Source organism: Sceloporus occidentalis, unplaced genomic scaffold (genome assembly GCF_023333645.1).
Source record: "Sceloporus occidentalis isolate IW3139 unplaced genomic scaffold, rSceOcc1.0.p SCAF_3, whole genome shotgun sequence".
Lineage (NCBI taxonomy): Eukaryota > Metazoa > Chordata > Lepidosauria > Squamata > Phrynosomatidae > Sceloporus > Sceloporus occidentalis.
Window position 1 is genome coordinate 67,238,076 of NW_028316983.1, and position 18,642 is coordinate 67,256,717.

Consider the following 18,642-nt stretch of genomic DNA (forward strand, 5'->3'; position numbering starts at 1 on the left):
TGCTCTGCATCCCCATGCAGTTGGTTAGATTTCTGAAACTTTGCTTCTCCTTTCAGTTGTTTTTTGTAATAGATCTGCCATAAAATTAATTCATAAAATTAATTTAATTTCTATCTGCCATGATATCAGAAGTCCTTAATGTGCATCAGAAGCCCCTAATGCACATCAGAAGTGCCCAGTATGCATCAATCACTTGGAATTGTGATTGTCATCAATGCTGATAAGTTTGAGCAAGCCAATTTCAGAAACCATGGCTTGAGCCCTGGTGGCGCAGTGGTTCAATGCCTCTACTGCAGCCACTCACTCAAAACCATAAGGTTGTGAGTTCAAGACCAGGAAAAAGTTTCAAGCTCTACTCAGGCTTGCATCCTGCTGAGGTCGCTAAAATGAATACCCAGATTGTTGGGGGCAAATTAGCTTATAATTGTAAACCGCTTAGACATTGCTTAGGCAGTATGAAGCGGTATATAAATGAAGTTTGTTTGTTTTATCTGCAGCCAACAAATGTTAATTTTTACTTGCACTTTGTCACTCCAAACATTATGGTTAATCAAATGCAAATGCATCTGAATGCCTCCTTCCAAACCATGAAGGGAAGGGGAGCATACAAGCCCCAGCTTTATTGCAGATCATTCCTGCTCATATGTATAATGCTATACCATAGTTTAGTATGATGTGTGAAAACAGTCACATTCTTAGCTTATGTTAAGTCATAGAGTTGTTGCAAGCATGACTTGAATTAGAAAGAATTAACAGTAATTATAATTGTGCCTTAAGAATATTTGCCCTTGATTAGTGTGAATTTGAATTCCTGAAAGGCAGTTTAATGAAAAGGAACATCTTGGATAACAGATGCTTGTGGAATAGTTAACATAGGTATATGTGTTGTTCTAGGACAGTGATTCCCAAACTTTGGTCCTCCAGGTATTTTGGGCTCCAGCTCCCAGAAGTCTTAGCCAGCTTGGCCAGCAGGCAGGAATTATGGGGGCTGAAGTCAAAAACATCTGGAGGATCAAAGTTTGGTAACCACTGTTTTAGAAGAACTCTTGAATGTCAAGATAGCCAGGAGAGTAATATTCTTCTCAACAGCTTTTAAGAGTGTCCCATCCTACTTCTTAAGATCTATGTATCTTCCTGTTGTTCTACAGGAAAATCACTATCGACCGTTGGGCAGTGCCATGTGTTTGCTCTGTGACTGTTATCCCACAGGCTCATTGTCTCGCACCTGTGAACCTGAGACTGGGCAGTGTTCCTGCAAGCCTGGTGTCATTGGACGCCGCTGTGATCGCTGCGACAACCCTTTTGCTGAAGTCACCATCAATGGCTGTGAAGGTTAGTAATATCTCCTTGAGAACAGAATAGATTTGGGATTCCATTAGCAAGCTGGGCTGAGGATGAATAATTGGAGGCAACAGGGATCATGGCAGGGAAGGATGATGAGGTAAAATCACAGGCTTCGCCTTTGGTTGAATAGATGAGATCATTATCAGGGTCTTTTTGCAATATGCAGTTATAGTGCAATGATTCCACATGAATTGCCATCATACTATTCTGGTGGATTTGCAGTTTTAGGATGGGCTTTCAGTATTCTCAGCCAGGGAACTCTAGTGTTTTACAGACCCAAGGATGCATCCATGGCAGTTCAAATGGAATTAAAATTCTACAATTGTATAGTGTGAAAGGGCTCTAGGTGCTATTATAAGAACATAAGAAGATCCTTGTTGGATGAGACCAAGGGCCTATCTTGTCCAGCATTGGCCAGTCAGTTGCCAGTCAGACACTGGTTATGAGAGATGTCTTGCTTCTGATACTGAAGGCACGGTATAGGTATTACAACCAACAGCCATTGATAGCTTTAACCTTTCTGAATTTGTCCAGACCCTTTTAGAGCCATTCAGACATTTCCACAACTAGAAGTGGCACATTCCACAGTTAAACTAAGTACTTAGCACTCCCTTTTGCCTGTCCTGAATCTCCCAACATTCATCTTCAATGAATAGCTTTGGGTTCTAAGTGTTATGGGGGGAGGGGGGAGGGGGGAGGAAAACTTCATCTTAGCCACTTTAACTATTTTGTGCCTAATTGTATATACTTCTTTCATGTTCTCTTCTTATGTGCTCTTTTTCTAAGCTTAAAAAGCCACAAACCACAGAAGAGAATCATTCTTTTCCCATCCAAAATTTATCTACAACAATTATAATTAAAATCATAGATTGGAATCTTGTATCAGCTACTTAGTTAAGTATAAATTGCTTGCAGAATGGATCTCCTTTCCCCCATGCAGCTGATGCCCTTTAGGGCAGGGTTAGTACTGAGTTACGATCTTGAAAATACTGTCAAAATCATCATTTAAATAGTGATTGTGAATACAAAGCAGTTACAAATGAGTATATCTAGGTAATTGTTTTGTATTCATGATTGCTATTTAATCATGGTTTTGATGTGATTGCCATGATTGTAACTTCCACCAAACCTACTTTACTCCAGACATCAGTTGCATAGAGAGAAAGAGATCTAATCTACCCTGCAATTGGAGCACAGGTAAATGATATTTCTTTCAAATATGGGGTGGAGGTTTGAATCATAGAGTCATAGAATTATAGAGTTGGAAGAGACCTCAAGGGCCATCCAGTCCAATCTCCTGCAATGCAGGAACTCTCAATCAAAGTATACTCGACAGATGGCCATCCAGCCTCTGTTTAAAGACCTCTAAGGAAGGAGAATCCACTCTGAGGGAGTGTGTTCCATTGTTGAACAGCCCTTACTGTCAGGAAGTTCCTCCTAATGTTGAGGCAGAATCTCTTAATCAAAGCATCCCTGACAGTTTGGCTAGGAGAGGTTACATAGTTACTATGGTATTTCAGCCATAATTAATTCTATTTTTCTCTTCTATTGAAATCTTAAAAACAATAAAATATAATTACAGTTAACTAGTTAATGGTTTGAAACAATATCAAGCAGCACTGTTAAAATCAGTTAATAATATAAAACCATATAAAAAGATAGTACTGTTTTAAATAGTCATCTTGGAAGCAGGTGATTGTTTTCTAAATGACCAAGCTAAGTTAGTCTGTTGCAGGTAAGAGTGCAGTGTCACCTTAATGGCAAATTGATTATAACATGCACGTAATCACTTACTCTAGACATTCTTAGCCACACAGAGGTAATATATGTTCACAAACTCTCTCTTTTGCAGTGAATTATGATAGCTGTCCACGCGCCATTGAAGCTAACATTTGGTGGCCACGTACCCGCTTTGGTTTGCCTGCAGCTGCTTCTTGTCCAAGAGGATCTGTTGGTAATAAAACACCTTTGAGATTGTGCTTGCATATACATATAATTGGTAATCAATTCACTTACTGCATTGGCTTTGTATGAACTGAGGACTGTTCTTGCGTATTCTTGATACCAAGGAGATTTGTGTCACTTAGGGACAAGAGTGTCCAAAGTACTGTATGCTTAGCTAGGAGCAAAAGCTATCTCATTAGCACAACTAAGCTTCAAAGTGGGCTTTACAAATAACACAAAGAGTAATAACAAAAGTAACAACGAATCTGATGGCATCAGAAGTGTAAACACATGTCTTATGGCATGTGTTTACCTGGGCCAGCATCCTCTTTCTCCACTGGGGCTATTTTCATACAAGTGACTCTTTTCTTTTACAGGGACTGCTGTACGGCACTGTGATGAACACAAGGGCTGGATGTCACCCAACCTTTTCAACTGCACCTCTCTGACTTTTGCTACTCTCAAGGGTTTTGTAAGTGGTTTTTGTTCATTCTCTGTTCTACCCAGAGCCAAGCTACGAATCTGTGGACTTGTTTTCTTGCATATTTATGTGTTGGGGATTGGTAGGTTACTATCTCTATTAGTTCATAGAAATTCTCCTAATCATCAGCTATCACATAACAGTGTTTTTGTCTCACTTGATCTCAAGATGCATTCACATGATAGCCAGGGCCATTTGGTGATCCAACAAGTGTCCCTTGACTGTAGGATGAGAATGTGTTGTTGAAAGCATTGCAACTGCTTCACAATTAACCTGTGGACTCTGTACCTGTATTCACAATTTAAGCTCACACAGAGGCACAGCAGCATTCACAGTGCCACCTTCAAGTCATTGACTATACAAATTATTGGAAAATAACACAGATTGCTCTTGTTGACAGGGAAATGTTTTTAAATTATTTATTCAGTGTGTCCTTGCTATCTGCGGGGGATCCATTCCAGACACCCCCCTTCCCCCGTGGATAGCAAAAATGCAGGACCTTAAATCCCATTCTATTCATTGAGTGTGCCCTACTTGTGCCACTGCATGTGTGTGTGTGTGCACACGCCCATTGAAAAAGCCGGGGCTTGCCGGCTGCAGAACCTTAAACTGAATAGCAAGCCCGTGGTTGGCATAGGTGTGCTATGGTTTAATAACATTACTATTCACACCACATTGTCTTTGCTTTTATAGTAGCCATAACTGTATATGCTCACTGCAAATATACACACACATTTTCTACCAAGTTAACTCTTTCCTCAGCCCAAACAACATATATTTATATTTTGTTATATTATTTTTATCCTATTTCCCCCCATGTTATGGAGTTGCTAATAATTTTGTGAACTAAGAAACAGGAAATCTATTTTTCATATTACAAAATAATAATAATAATTCAAATACAAATTTTGATTGTACAGTGACTGCTTTTGTGTAATTCTGTGTAATTTAAAATTATTAGCTCTAGCAATAGGCCAGGCAGAAAACGAATGCTTCACATTCAAACCACTGTGTGCTAGTTGTATTCAGAGCCTATTGTAGGTCTAGAAGTTTAACAAGCCATTACCTTTCATTTCCAACATTACATAAGGCATAAGGACTAGAAACTGGAAAGTGAGTGTGTTCAGGATATTGAATTCTGTGGTAAGTAACAAATTTTGTGCTTGCATATTTCGGTTGCAGTAGGTCAGAACCATAACAACCTAGGCCACAACTGAGTGCAGTTGTGATCAACACTATTTTACTGCAAGGGTCTGAGATCAGACTAGTCTAAGGATAGTATTTGATCAGTGATCTTGTTTTAAGTGTCTGCTGTTGAGTGTCTTTGTTTTGTTTGTGGAATAGGCAGAGAAGCTGTTGCGGAATGAATCAATTTTGGATATAGAACAGTCTCAGCAAGTGGCTCTCCAGCTTCGCAATGCTACACAGAACACAGCCAAATTCTTTGGTAGTGACATCAAGGTGGCTTATCATCTCTCATCCCAGCTCCTCAAACATGAGAGCACCCAAGAAGGTTTTGGCTTGGCAGCTACACAGGATGTGCACTTCACTGAGGTATATTTCTTGGCTGAAATTCACATGGAGCTGAAATGCTTAAAGTCATGGCTTGTTGTTGTTATGTGCCTTCAAGTTGACTTTGACTTAGGGTTTTATTGGCAAGATTTATTCACAAGCAGTCTGCCACTGCCTTCCTATTAGGCTAAGAGAGTGTGACTTGCCAAGGTCACCTAGTGGGTTTCCATAACTCACCAGGGATTCAAACCCTGCTCTCCTGGTATCCTAGTCCAACAGCCACACCACTATACCATATTGGCTTTTCCATTGTCATGGCAAAGTAATTAACATTCTTGGAGGAAGCAGAGAAGGCAGCAGACAAGTTGGGCACTAGCACACAGAATAGGTTTTTTTGGTTGTTGTTGTTGCAGTGCCAGAAGGTTGCTGCAATGGTGCTTGGCTAGTCTGCTCCTGTGTAGTATGGAGGACCAGAGCAGGTGGCTAAGCAGAAAAGAAATTGTGAACATCCTGTTGACCTCTGTTGGAAAAACCTAATCCACTCAAGTCTGCCCTTGTAAGATATCATGAGAGGAAGACAGAAGAGAGGTTTGAGGTCAGCTTGGGAAAGTAGATTCTAGAAGAAGCATGATTCCTGGCACAATATGGGCTTAGAGTTATCTGTTTGGATTTATGACTGTCAGATTTCATGATCAGGCCTGAGAATTCCTCTGGCCTAGATATTCGCAAACAGGAGCACCTACATGTAGGTAAAGACCATGCCCTTAGTCCTACTGAATTCCTAAATACCATGAGCACAAAAACAACAGCTTGACCTGAAGAATTCCAGCAATAGCCATTCTTTCCCACTGGACTCTTGTAGTTGCTTGGCCTTGCTGTGAATCCTAGAAAGAATCGCCAAACCTGTTCCCTGGAGAAGCTGTTATGTCACACTTGCCAGCCACAGCCACTTCCAATAATTTCTTATTGCTCTTTTTACCTTTCTTCCCTGTAGAATTTACTCAAAGTAGGCAGTGCCCTTCTAGACAACAGCAACAAGCGTCACTGGGAACTAATTCAGCAGTCAGAGGGTGGCACGGCACAGCTGCTAAAGCACTTTGAGGACTATGCCAGCACTTTGGCCCAGAACATGCGCAAGACATACTTGAACCCCTTCACCATCATCACACCCAACATTGGTGAGAGAATAATAATCAGGACTCCCTTACTTAAAGATACCCTAGTTGTTTAATTGCAAGTTTTTAATCAGTCAAATTTTCTGGCATTGAATGTGAATAAAGCAATATTGCTGAATGTTCAGGGTCTGCAGCCTTATCCATGGGAAAGGGAAAGCTATGAGGCTAAGAGAGGTTGGGCAATTGTAAGCTTGTATTCAATTGGTTTGATGCCCAATGAAGACTATGTCCATATCTATTCCTGATAGTCATTTCTGTAGTGAGACTGGAGAAGATGAACTTTGCTGGTGCAAAACTGCCTCACTATGAAGCACTTAGGGGTGAGAAGCCTGCAGACCTGGAAACTACTGTCATCCTGCCTGAAAGCGTTTTCAAGGCTCCAGAAGGCAAACGTGAGTTTGATGCTTTTGGCTGAAAGTCCCTTGAAAGCCTAGATGGATATGGGAAGAGCGGGCCATTTATCCAAGGCTTTATTTCATGTTTGATTCAGAACATGGGCAATTAGACAAATAAGTAAGTCTGAAGTCTGTGATTGCTTTTCAGAATACAGAGTGCTAAACTGGTTAAATGTCTATCAGTTTTCCTATCCCCTTCAACCTCGGACTGAAGTCTTCATACAGATTTGCCTCCCACACTCTTTGGCGTATGCTCAGCACCTTGTCTTGTAGGGGATGACAAATTTCTTACTTGAGCTGGAAGCACATGTAACAAGGAGTTGTTTGGAGAGCTTCAATGTCATTGGCAGAATTTGTGGAAATGAGGCCATAGTTTGTTTAACAGATGGTTGATTCAAATTAATACTGAATACTACAATTAGGGCCAAGATAAACATGTTATGTATTTCTGATGAACTTTCCCATGTAAGAAGTTTTTCTCTTTTAATGAAAATCAGTCAGTTGGAGGCTAAAACTGGAAACAGAGGACCAGCATGGGGAGGCCTTACTTTATTATTTTTCTTCCTGTGGTTTTGTCTGTTCAAACTCCCACCTCCACATGATTTTCTCTCTCCTCTATACCTTTCCTAAGAGTGATGACAAAATGAAGACATGTCAGCTTGATGCTAGATTAAGATTCAGATCCCAGCCAACTTTGTGATTGAAGTGGTTAAACTAAGTGTATCAGGTAATTTAAATAACAAAAGTGAGGGTGTAATATAGGATAAATAGTAAAACAATAGTGTAAGTTAAGCATAGGTAGGGGAAAAGTCAAAACCAATTTCTATTAAGAAAGTACAGAATTCATATGAATGTAAAAAGAAAATTTAATAGTTTTGATAGAAGCGAATTGAATTAATAGATATTATGGAAGATGAAGAAAATATTAAAAAGGGCAGTTATAACTATGATGATACAACTTTGTATTTTTTAAGAATAAGGGGGGAGGGGGGAGGAAGGTATCTTTTTGTAAAGTACACAACATGAAAACTAATTGTGAATATAAGATCATGTTACTGATATTGAGTAATGATGTTTAAGTGGTTTTGAATAATAATAATAATAATAATAATAATAATAGATTCAGATCCCAACCAACTTTGAAGGGCATGAAAAAATCTTGAAGGTTCCAGCGCACATGGAAACGATCTGAAGTTGATTCTGTTACCAAACAGAATCAGCTACTGGAGGAGCCAGAGTTAGTAGCCCTACTAAGAAATTGCTCAAAATTATATTTAATAGCTTTGTGGGTGAGATGAGAGGAATAATTCTCAGAAAGAAGCAAGGCTGAACAGGCAGTTCTCAGGGCAAGGACAATAGCAACAGAGGTTGAGCTAAACAGTGGCCAACCAGGATATATTTTGATGGCTTTTGCATTCTGACACGAAGTTAAACAGAGCTCCAATCCCCAACCTAGGAAGACGAAGCAGTGGTCTTTTGCAAGTGAGGTAGCATGACACAGAAGCAGTGGTACTGTAGGTACTAATCTCTGCTGGACATGTCCATAATCTTCTACAAAATGTATATGTATCAGTGTTATATGTTTTAAAATTAATCAATACTTTTTAAAAACCCTACAATTGAGGAATCCAGGATTATGACAACTCTACTTTGGGAGCTGTTTTGCAGAAAAGCATTCTATAAAACTTGAAATAAAGGAATACACATTGCAGCTAAATAAATATCTCTATAAAGGATTAGCCTGGTTTGCCCTGTTTTCTATAGAAAAGTAAAATCCAGCTCAATGTCTCATGCTCACTTTTCAGAACCATCTGTGCCCAATGCAAGGCATCTTCCTGGTACTAGTGAGGAGGAAGAACCTGCCCTGATGACAAGACAGAAAAGGCACCCAGATCTGAGTGAGGGGCAGGCCATTGCCAGTGTGATCATCTACCGCACTCTGGCAGGTCTGCTTCCAGAACAGTATGACACAGATAAACGAAGCCTGAGGTAATACCTGCCCCTCCCTCCCAAACACACACACAAACACATATCAGCAAAGGGTATGAGGGTTCCTCAGATGCCTAAGAAAAACATACGGTACATAGCGCATGTACTTAGTCCTTAGTATCCCAAGGAGAGTTCAGTTTAAAACTCTGGTAAATTCTTCTCCTATCCATGTCATAGTTCTCTCCATATTTTCTGAAGGGATTGTACTGGGACTGAATTCTATGTCTTTGGCACCCCACTACCTTTTATACAGCTGTCTGGCCTCTAGCCTACCAAATAGATGATCTCCCGTGTTAAAGGCTTAATTATCATGATAGTGGTGATGATGACAATGTTATCTTGATGTTTGGTCCTAGAGGATATCTGAAAACAATAGGGTGCACCATTAAACAAGGCTGTACTATGCACATGCAGGTGACAGGGATGTGGTTTAATATGTGTTATATGTTGTCATAGAGTCCCCAAGCGTCCCATCATCAACACCCCAGTAGTGAGCATCAACATTCATGACAACGATGCATTGATGCAACGGGCCCTTGAGAAACCCATTACGGTGCAGTTTCGGCTGCTAGAAACTGAAGAGCGTACTAAGCCTATCTGTGTTTTCTGGAACCACTCCATTCTGTAAGTTTCCTGAATTACAAATCTGGAGGTTTATCTAAGCCTGTTGGGGAGGGAAATGTAGTTAGATGTGGGCCTGCTATACGCAGCTTTGAGCGTATGTGCTCAAGCTGCGGGGCGTATGCAGGGTGCAAGGGGCAGCGCATCCCATTCAGATGAATGAGGTGCGTGCCCGTAGCACCCCTCACGCTCCCATGCCGCCATGTGCAAGAACCCCATTCAAATGAATGGGCCTCCAGCATAGGTGGAATTCACCTTATGCAGGGGGGTCCAGAACAGATCCCCTGCGTAAGGTGAGTTTCCACTGTAATGTCTGGTGCTCTCTTGTTTTTTTAGGCTAAGTGGGACTGGTGGTTGGTCAGCTAAAGGCTGTGAAGTTATCTTCAGGAATGAGACCCATGTTAGCTGCCAGTGTAACCACATGACCAGTTTTGCTGTGCTGATGGACATTTCTCGCAGAGAGGTGAGACAAGTGGGAACCCATCTCTTAGAGGTGGGTAAATAAGTGAGGGAGGAAGGGAAGAGTGTAAAGAGGGGTCTGGGATTGTGGCAGAGATTAGGCTTCTGTCTTCAGGGATGGAAGAGTGTGATGCTACAGCTAAACCCATGTCTTCCTGATCAGTCCATAAATACACTTTCTCTTTCTACCAGAATGGTGAGATCTTGCCCTTGAAGACCATCACATATGCCTCCGTCGCTGTGACCTTGGGTAGCCTTCTACTCACTTTCCTCTTCCTGGCTGGACTAAGAGCTCTACGATCTAACCAGCAAAGCATTCGCAAGAATCTAGTGGTTTCACTGTTTCTCTCTGAACTCATCTTCCTGCTGGGCATCAATCAAGCTGACCTTCCAGTGAGCTCCAGGGATAGTGCTGATAGTGCTGATGGTAGTATAGTGGTGATGGTGAAAGAGGGGAAGCTTTAGGAGAATGGTAGGGAATTTGGCTAACCAGACTAAGACTATAAAACCAGTCACTGCCAGCACCAACTGAGTATATGCTTTGGGTTTGGAGACCTGTGCTAACAACTATGGGATACTAAAATAATTGTGCAATGCTATCTGGTGTCTGCATGTCTTCCTTCAAGTGGACACATATGAGACTGACCAGAAATGTCAGCTGAATTGCCTTAATGCATATTGTGGGACTATGGGATAAAGACTGGGGACTGTGGTAAATATCCGCCCAGTTGGGAATTGTATTTTCAGTTGATTATTTGTGCTTATTGGGAACAGACTCCCTAACTCTCCTCCCTTCTTCCTTTCTTTCCATGCCAGTTTGTCTGTACTGTGATTGCCATCTTGCTGCATTTTCTGTATATGTGCACTTTTGCCTGGGCACTGCTAGAAGCACTGCACATCTACCGTATGCTGAGTGAGGTGCGCGACATCAACTATGGCCCCATGCGCTTCTACTACATGGTTGGCTGGGGCGTGCCAGCATTCATCACAGGTAGAATTATATAGATTTTGCTTGTGGTTATCTTAATGTACCTTATGATTGATGTCTTGGTTTAACAAAGTCAGTATATGGCAACAAGTGACCCTTGGCCCTGTTTGGACATCTGAGAATTAAGTCAAGCTAGACATACCCAAACAAGCCCAGGCTAAAATTGTGGTAGAGCTGGGGTGGACAGAGCTTCAAGCCTACCAAGCTACATTTTATACCCTTTAGTCCTGGGCCTGCTCTTCCCACTGTAAGCTGTTGGCTTAGTGATGATCATCTGAGTGACTAGGAGACATTACCAAGGAAAGATGGTTCTTCTCTCTGCTAATGGTCCTGTATGGCATCCTTCCTTAGGACTAGCTGTAGGCCTGGACCCAGAAGGCTATGGGAACCCAGACTTCTGTTGGCTGTCCATCTATGATACACTGATTTGGAGCTTCGCTGGACCCATTGCTTTTGCTGTTGCAGTGAGTAGAGAGGAACAAGGTACCAGGGGCAGGGAAATAAAATATTACCAAAGCACACAGAAGTGATCCAGCCTCATGGGAGAAAACTGTGGAACTTGAAAAAAGTACTTGCCTGAACCACATCCTTTTCTTTTACTCCAACAGACAGCTCTAGATCTTTTCCTAACTTCATTGTACAGGAATAAAATTAGTCTTTGCATGACTAGGAAAAGGCAAAGCATTGCAGAAGAACTGTTGCTTTAATGGCATGGAAATATTCCAGGTCTGAGAACACCTTGAACTGATTGGAAAGAAGGCTGGTGGTAAACTATTCTCTCTTTTCTCTCACACAGATGAGTGTCTTCCTTTATGTCCTTGCCACCAAGGCCACTTGTGCTGCCCAGCAACAGGGGTTTGAGAAGAAAGGGACAGTGTGAGTCTGGTATTGCTCATGTTCTACTCTATTTATGGCTCACTGTGTGCACCCAACAGCTCATCTCTGCTACCTGAACTATCCTGCCACTTCGTTCCAGATCTTGGTCTACTATTTCTCCTGCTCCTATGCACTTTCCCACTCCCTGACTATCCCCATCATTGTGTTCATCACACAGTTTCCTCCTGTTGTAAATGTTATTTATTCATTTATTTCAAAGATCGATAGGCTGCCTTTTAGGGAACATCCTTTCACATTGATGTACAAAATGAAAAGGGAAAACATTGGTAACATACTAACAAGGATAAAATATAAAGTTTGGCAATCATAACCATCTACACAAGAACACCTAATGAATTAGCTATATAATTATAAAGCAAGATGAAAATGTCTTTAGGTCTTGCTTGAACTTGGTGGATGTACGTTGAAACAGAATTCTGCAGACAGGAGGCCACCAACTGAAGCTGTTTGCACATCCTCCCCAGAGTTATAAGTCCAAGCCTTTAGCTGACATTCCTTCTTTTATGGTGCTAGATCTGCTCACTTTTCCTTTCATGATCTGCAGTTCACTGGCACACACAATGCTGATTCATCCCAGCGCTTGATGTTTTACAACCATTCTTGTGGGCACGGTGAGATCTCTTTGCCAAAGCCAAAACCTGAGTAAAAAGACAAAACCAGGGCTGCCCCACAGATTTTCACACCTGGGAACCAAATGGAAGAAATGCTGTGGGACCAGAGCCTGGCTTAGGCCAAGATATGGAACCCAGGCCTAGTTTAAGAAAGACGGCTTTGGAGGTGCTATGTGAGTGAGAATTCACTGACTGTGCTCTTCTCAATTGTAGTTCTGGCCTCCGCTCAGGCTTTGTCTCCCTGCTGCTGATCAGTATCACCTGGTTGCTGGCCCTACTGTCCGTCAACAGTGATGCCATCCTCTTCCACTACCTCTTTGCTGGCTTCAACTGTCTCCAGGTACAGTGGGCACAAGGGAGATGCTAAGCATGGGAAACAGAGCTGGTGGGAAGTCTTCAGATATTAGTCATGTTGTCCAGTGTACAGTGAGATTCCTTTCCTCTTCTCTTTTACACGCAAAGGCACAAAACTGTCAGTTGATAGCATTGCCAAATACCTTTCTATAACAGTGCAAACATGTTTATGTTCATTTGGAAGCAAGTCCCATTAGATTCAACAGGACTTATTCCCAGGTACGTATGCACAGGATTGCAATCTGCATTCATTTTTCAGTTTTCCTTTCCTTTCCCACAAAGACAAGTTTTTGATCATAAAAAGGACTATGGATTGCTGAACACATTGTTTTTCAGATAATATCAGAAATTGGACTCCACTCCTGAAGAGCCATCTTTTCTTCACAATAATTGCATATTTTCCATCAAGTAAATGCATTGATGAAGGCAGAACTAATTGATTATTAAAACATTTCTCTCTTATTTCCCACTAGATAAGGGTGAGACATCCTGGAACTCATCTTGCTCCTCCTCTATCACTCCAAGTAGGCAGAACAAAGATCAAAGAGGGTCCTTCCCTAATAGACATGTGAAGGAGCAACCCACTTGCCATTCAGTTTTTTTCCTGCCTACTATTCTTAGAGGACATACTAATTGTGTAGCTCTTTTGAAATATTCTCCTTTCTTCTGAGTGCCAAAGGATACTCCATCAAGATTACAAACACCATATGGGGAGCCAGGAGGCCCTCCATAGTCAGGATATATGAATGCATCTTCAGATTTTTTTGCCATTGGTGCAGATGGAAACAACTGAACTGCAGACATTTCTCAGTTGCAATGCTGCTGGAATTCCTGCAGGATGGGCTCAATCATGGCCTCAGGCCAAACAGCATTAAAAGATAGGTCATGGCTATTCCCTCCATACAGCCCCACAAGTAGGCAGCAAATGTGACATCCCACCCAGATGTCCAAGTCTTCATGAAAAGGCTAACCAACCTATCCCTGCCAATGGTTCACCATTTCTCTTCTTGGGACCTACACACACACTACCCAAAGCATTGACGGTAGGCCCCTTTGAGTCTCTGTGGGAGGCATTCCTGAAACATCTCACCTGCCAGGTGTTACTGCTCACAACCATCACCTTGGCTCGCAGAGTCTCAGAGTTGGGGACATTATTGGTCCAGAAGAACCTTTGCATGATCAGGATGGTCTTGATAGTACTATACCTGGACCCAACCTTCATCCCCAAGGTCAGCTCGACATTCCACAAGTCTCCTTTCTTTTTGTCCCTGCCTGAACAATGAACTTGAAAGGATTAGGCACACTCTCGATGTGCAGAAAGCCATCAGGATTTACCTAAAGAGAACCGAAGGCTTCCAGTCCTCTGAGGCATTGTTTATCTCCTTCCAACCAAACTCCATGGGAATGAAGGTCTCCTCGTTCAATCTGAACAGATGAATAAAGTCCTGCATTGTAGCATGTTACAAGGTTATGAATGTCCCAATCCCTGTTGGTATTGTAGTCCATTCCACCGGGAGAGTAGCAGCCACAGCAGCATGAGTGACCAGTACTTTGTAGATGAAGATTTGCAGGGCAGCCACCTCTAAGTCTCCTCCAATTTGTGCCAGGCATTACAGGTTGGATGCTTTTGAATCAACAGTGGCTGCATTTGGAAGGAGAGTCCTACAGCAGGTATTCCTATCATAAAGAGTGCTTTTCCCACCAGCACACACTCCCTTGTTAGTGTAACTTTGGCAAGTCCCACATTCCAGGATGTTCCATCCTTATCTACTGGGAAAAGGACTGTTAAATGTTACCTGTGATGTTCATTTCCAGTAGAAAAGAATTGAACATTTTACCCACCTGTAAGTGCTTGTAGGACAGACCAAGACTTATCTGGATTCTGGGGTTCACAGGTTGGTCCAGACACCAGAGACCCAGGCTCCTATTCTCCATGGTGGTGCCCTGCCCAGGTTCATCCCTTTTTTCTCTCACTGTTTTGTCATTTTTGGTGTAGTTGGTTATTTTGTTTGATTTTTTCTTCTTCTTCTGGATATTTATCCTGGTGAGTTGTCCAAGTGACTGAATAGCACAGGGGTTGCTCCCTCATATGTCTACAGGGAGGAGGGATGATCTTCTTTGATCTTTGTTCTGTCTACTAGGAGTGATATGGGAGGAGCAACCCAAATTCCAGGATGTTCGATCCTTATCTATTGGAAATGAACATCTCACAGGTAAAATCTAAGGTTCCTTTTCCAGAGATATCAGCATAGAGTAAAGTCAATAACAACAACTTTACACCAATTATAAACAATTCAAGTGATTTCAAAAAATAATACTTACTTAAAACAGAATAAAACATACAGGGGATAGATATTGCAACTGAGCAAGCTAGGGCTAAGTCATAGTTACTGGGCCCAAAAAAGTTAGGTGAATTTGACTTTAATTTGACCTTGAAATAAGCAACAATTGGGCCTCTAAGAGAAGGGCACTTCATACCTGTGGTGCCACAGCAGAGGAGGCCCTCTCCTGCATAATGTATTGCTTTGTGTGTGCGTTTGGAGGGGCAGATCTCATTGCTCAGGCAGGTAAGTACAGGGTGAGGCACTCCTTCAAGTATCATAATCCCAAAATGTTTATGAAAAAAGCAATTATTCTAACTGTAGAAATTGGTTACATCTGAACTGATTTAGTCACATCTGCCTGATGCAGCCTGAAAAGATTATGCAGAACTACTGCTGTTTTTAGATAATGCATGCTTGCGTGTTTATTTTTAAAGAAAAACTTTATTTGCTTGGGAATGGGAGCAAATGGGTTATAAGAAAACAGCAGCACCACATGGGATGGGAGGTGGAAAGAAGAATCTTTAAATTAGACTATAAACTTCCCTTCATGCTGTTGATGGTGTCTTGGATACAGTTTGAGGTCATCATTCAAGGCTAATGATCTCCTCTGTTTCTTTAACAGGGTCCTTTAATCTTCCTCCTCTGTGTCATCCTATGCAAAGAAGTTAGGAAAGCTCTCAAATCCAGTTGTGGCAAGAAGCATGGCACAGACCCCACACTCACTACCAAATCTACCTTGACAGCAGTGAGTATTGGAAGAAGAGCAACCCAACATTCTTACAAGGAAAGGATTGTCTGGGATACTGATGGATATGACAGGGAGGTTTTGTGAACTCTGAATATTGTTCTTAACAGTAAAAACCAACCAAACATTACCTTACAGAATCAGCGTCTGCCTGAAGGCATATTGCACATTCTGTACCTAGAAAAGCTGGATTTAGCAAGCTGCTATATATTATTACAATCAAGTAAATATACATGCAGGTGCATATTTTGCCTAATTTATTCTGCTCTTCCTATTTTATGGTAAGGGTAAGAAATTATGGAAGACACTGAAACCTCATATTTGAATAGTAGAAATCCTATACAACCCATGCCGCTGATTTCATAAGGCATTACCTACACCTTTTCAGATCTAATTTCATAGGCTTATGGCAGAAGCAACCTCCTGCTTAGGTGACTTTGAGCTCCCCAGCTTTTTATTTTATTTTTATCTTACCCAAAATTTCCTTTATGCCTTCTAGGGGAAATTTTGTCATGTTTTGTCCCCCCCCCCTCCCCTGGACTGTTTTAGACTGGGGTGGCTTTTCCCACCCCCAAAACCAGAAGTGACATTTAGTATTCCTCTGTTGTTGTTTTTAAATGCTTCTTCTTGGTTTAAAACAGGCTTCTCTGGGCCTAAAACAGCACAAAGCCAAAAACATGGTAAAACTGCCCCCAAACAGTAGAGCTGGAGTGAGCTAAGTGCACCCTGGGCCACATGTGGCTCCCCCAAGGACATTTGTGATGCTCAACATGCTCAAAATCTCTTATTACGGTAAAACCAAAAAAGAAAAAGAAAAGAAAGAGGCCTCTGTATACTGCTTAACATTAAAACAGAGTCATTTTTGAGAACCAGAAGTGGATATCCCAGTACTTTGGGTTTTGGTTTTATGTTTTGGAAGTTTTGTGATGTGGAGCAAAACAGCACATCACTACACCTCAGGCAGGTAGAATTCTCTTCAGCCCAGGCAACAGCAGGGAGAGGACAGGTTGGTTTCCCACAGCAAAGAACGGATATTTGACTGTTGTAATCCCACCTCGATCCGCAGGGAGAGGCTGGAAATATAAATAAATTTATTATTATTATTATTATTATTATTATTATTATTATTATTAGGGATGAACCTGACAATGAAATTAAAGTGGGAGGTGGTGTAGGTATTTTGTTTTGCTGCTGCTTGTCACTTCCTTTCCACTAACTGCAGTGATTTCACCAGGCTTATAACTGCAACAACACCTATGTGGATGGGCAGCTCTACCACACACCCTTTGGGGACTCCACTGGCTCTTTACACAGTACCATCCGCTCTGGCAAGAGTCAACACAGCTACATTCCTTTTGTGCTCAGGTAATTCTAATGCCAGAAATCAAGTAGCATTTCTATGGATTGCCCTCACTTGCATGTGACATAAACCGGTGATTGTTGTTGTTGTGATTGTTAAGGAAAATGCAACATGGGATATACAGTGGAAGAAATAAAACATGTATGTGAGAGTCAGGATGACTCAGCAAAAGCAATTAGAAGCCACACAGGTGTAAAAAGTAATATAATTAGCAAGTCCTAAATGCCAAGGACAGAAATGCAAAGTGGATAATTGAACACACCTGAGAATTGTTAAGTGGACAAGGTGAAATGATGAAATCATTAATTGTGGGATGAACCAAGAGAACCAATGAAAATGGTTGTACACGCCCACTGGGTGGAAACTGACAAGAGTGGGTGGTGTTTTCCAAGGGCTATAATAATTGCTATGAATCCCAATGTATTTTGTGGGTAGTAGTGGGTAGTAGTGAGGAGTATTGGTGTTGTATTGGATAGTTTTGGAGCTGTATATAGTAGAATAAAGTAGATCTTTTGTATAAGACTACTGAGTTGTCTGGTGTCTTGGGTGAAGATACAAGAGCCAGCTGGATCCTGAAGAAGTGTGAAGACTTCTGTGGAAGCAAGAGTGAGAAGGCTTGGAGAGTTTGTCAGGGTCTTCAGCCTATTCTCTGTAACTCTGCTGCTTTAGAGCAAAGCTTTAACCACTGGCCAAAACTGGTCAGCGCCGGTGCGTAACAAGGTGGTGAGTTTGAGCCAGAGGTGAAGAGCTACAACTCCCATCATCCCTGACAAGGGTTATGGGCCCAGATACTGCAGCACCCAGCATCCACAGAAGCTGAAAGTTCCAGAGAGTGGAAGACAGTTTTGTGGAAGACAGGTCAGAGCAAGCTGTTTGTGCTGCACTGATAAGCTCCGTGAGTAACTCCTCCTGTGTTTTGATTAAGCCCGAAAGGGGTCAGCTGTGCATACTCAGAAGGACTGTGTCAATTGAGTCACTGCACAAATTAAGATGGAGATTTTGAAGTTTAGTAAATTGAACAGAAGCAACTACTCCACCTGGAAGATTTATGCCCAATCACTACTAGTAAAAGAAAGTTTGTGGGCCACAGTTGAAGCCGGGCTGCCAGCCGCTGCAAGTGCAGCCACGAAAGAGAAAGATAACAAAGCCAAAGCTTGTCTTTTTCTAATGCTGGAAGAAGACTTGATTAATGATGTCAGAGATAAGGAAACCGCCAAAGATGTGTGGGACACTCTGCAGAGATTACACACTCCTTCTACTGCCTTTGCAAAAATGCTATGGTCTAAGAGAATTTATAGACAGAAGATGGCAAAAGGGCAGTGTGTAATAGAACATTTAAAAACTATGCAAAACTTGTTTGTGCAGGCTGAGCTAAGAGGAGTGGAAATAAGTAGAGAACAGCAATGCTATATATTGATTGAATCATTAGACCCTTCTTGGGGA

At 41.7% G+C, this 18,642-nt stretch overlaps 1 protein-coding gene across 1 annotated transcript in view; it reads left to right on the top strand.

The window, feature by feature from the left end:
• The window catches only part of CELSR2 (cadherin EGF LAG seven-pass G-type receptor 2), a 132,018-nt gene that overhangs the window by 90,870 nt on the left and 22,506 nt on the right, over positions 1 to 18,642 (top strand). The window contains exons 15-30 of the mRNA XM_089518291.1: positions 1,149 to 1,332; positions 3,197 to 3,298; positions 3,666 to 3,760; positions 5,114 to 5,323; positions 6,276 to 6,459; positions 6,705 to 6,848; positions 8,657 to 8,840; positions 9,297 to 9,464; positions 9,798 to 9,924; positions 10,113 to 10,313; positions 10,737 to 10,911; positions 11,260 to 11,372; positions 11,705 to 11,784; positions 12,630 to 12,756; positions 15,717 to 15,839; positions 17,074 to 17,204. Coding sequence (XP_089374417.1) covers positions 1,149 to 1,332; positions 3,197 to 3,298; positions 3,666 to 3,760; positions 5,114 to 5,323; positions 6,276 to 6,459; positions 6,705 to 6,848; positions 8,657 to 8,840; positions 9,297 to 9,464; positions 9,798 to 9,924; positions 10,113 to 10,313; positions 10,737 to 10,911; positions 11,260 to 11,372; positions 11,705 to 11,784; positions 12,630 to 12,756; positions 15,717 to 15,839; positions 17,074 to 17,204 — 2,348 coding nt within the window. The remainder of the gene's footprint in view (positions 1 to 1,148; positions 1,333 to 3,196; positions 3,299 to 3,665; positions 3,761 to 5,113; positions 5,324 to 6,275; positions 6,460 to 6,704; positions 6,849 to 8,656; positions 8,841 to 9,296; positions 9,465 to 9,797; positions 9,925 to 10,112; positions 10,314 to 10,736; positions 10,912 to 11,259; positions 11,373 to 11,704; positions 11,785 to 12,629; positions 12,757 to 15,716; positions 15,840 to 17,073; positions 17,205 to 18,642) is intronic.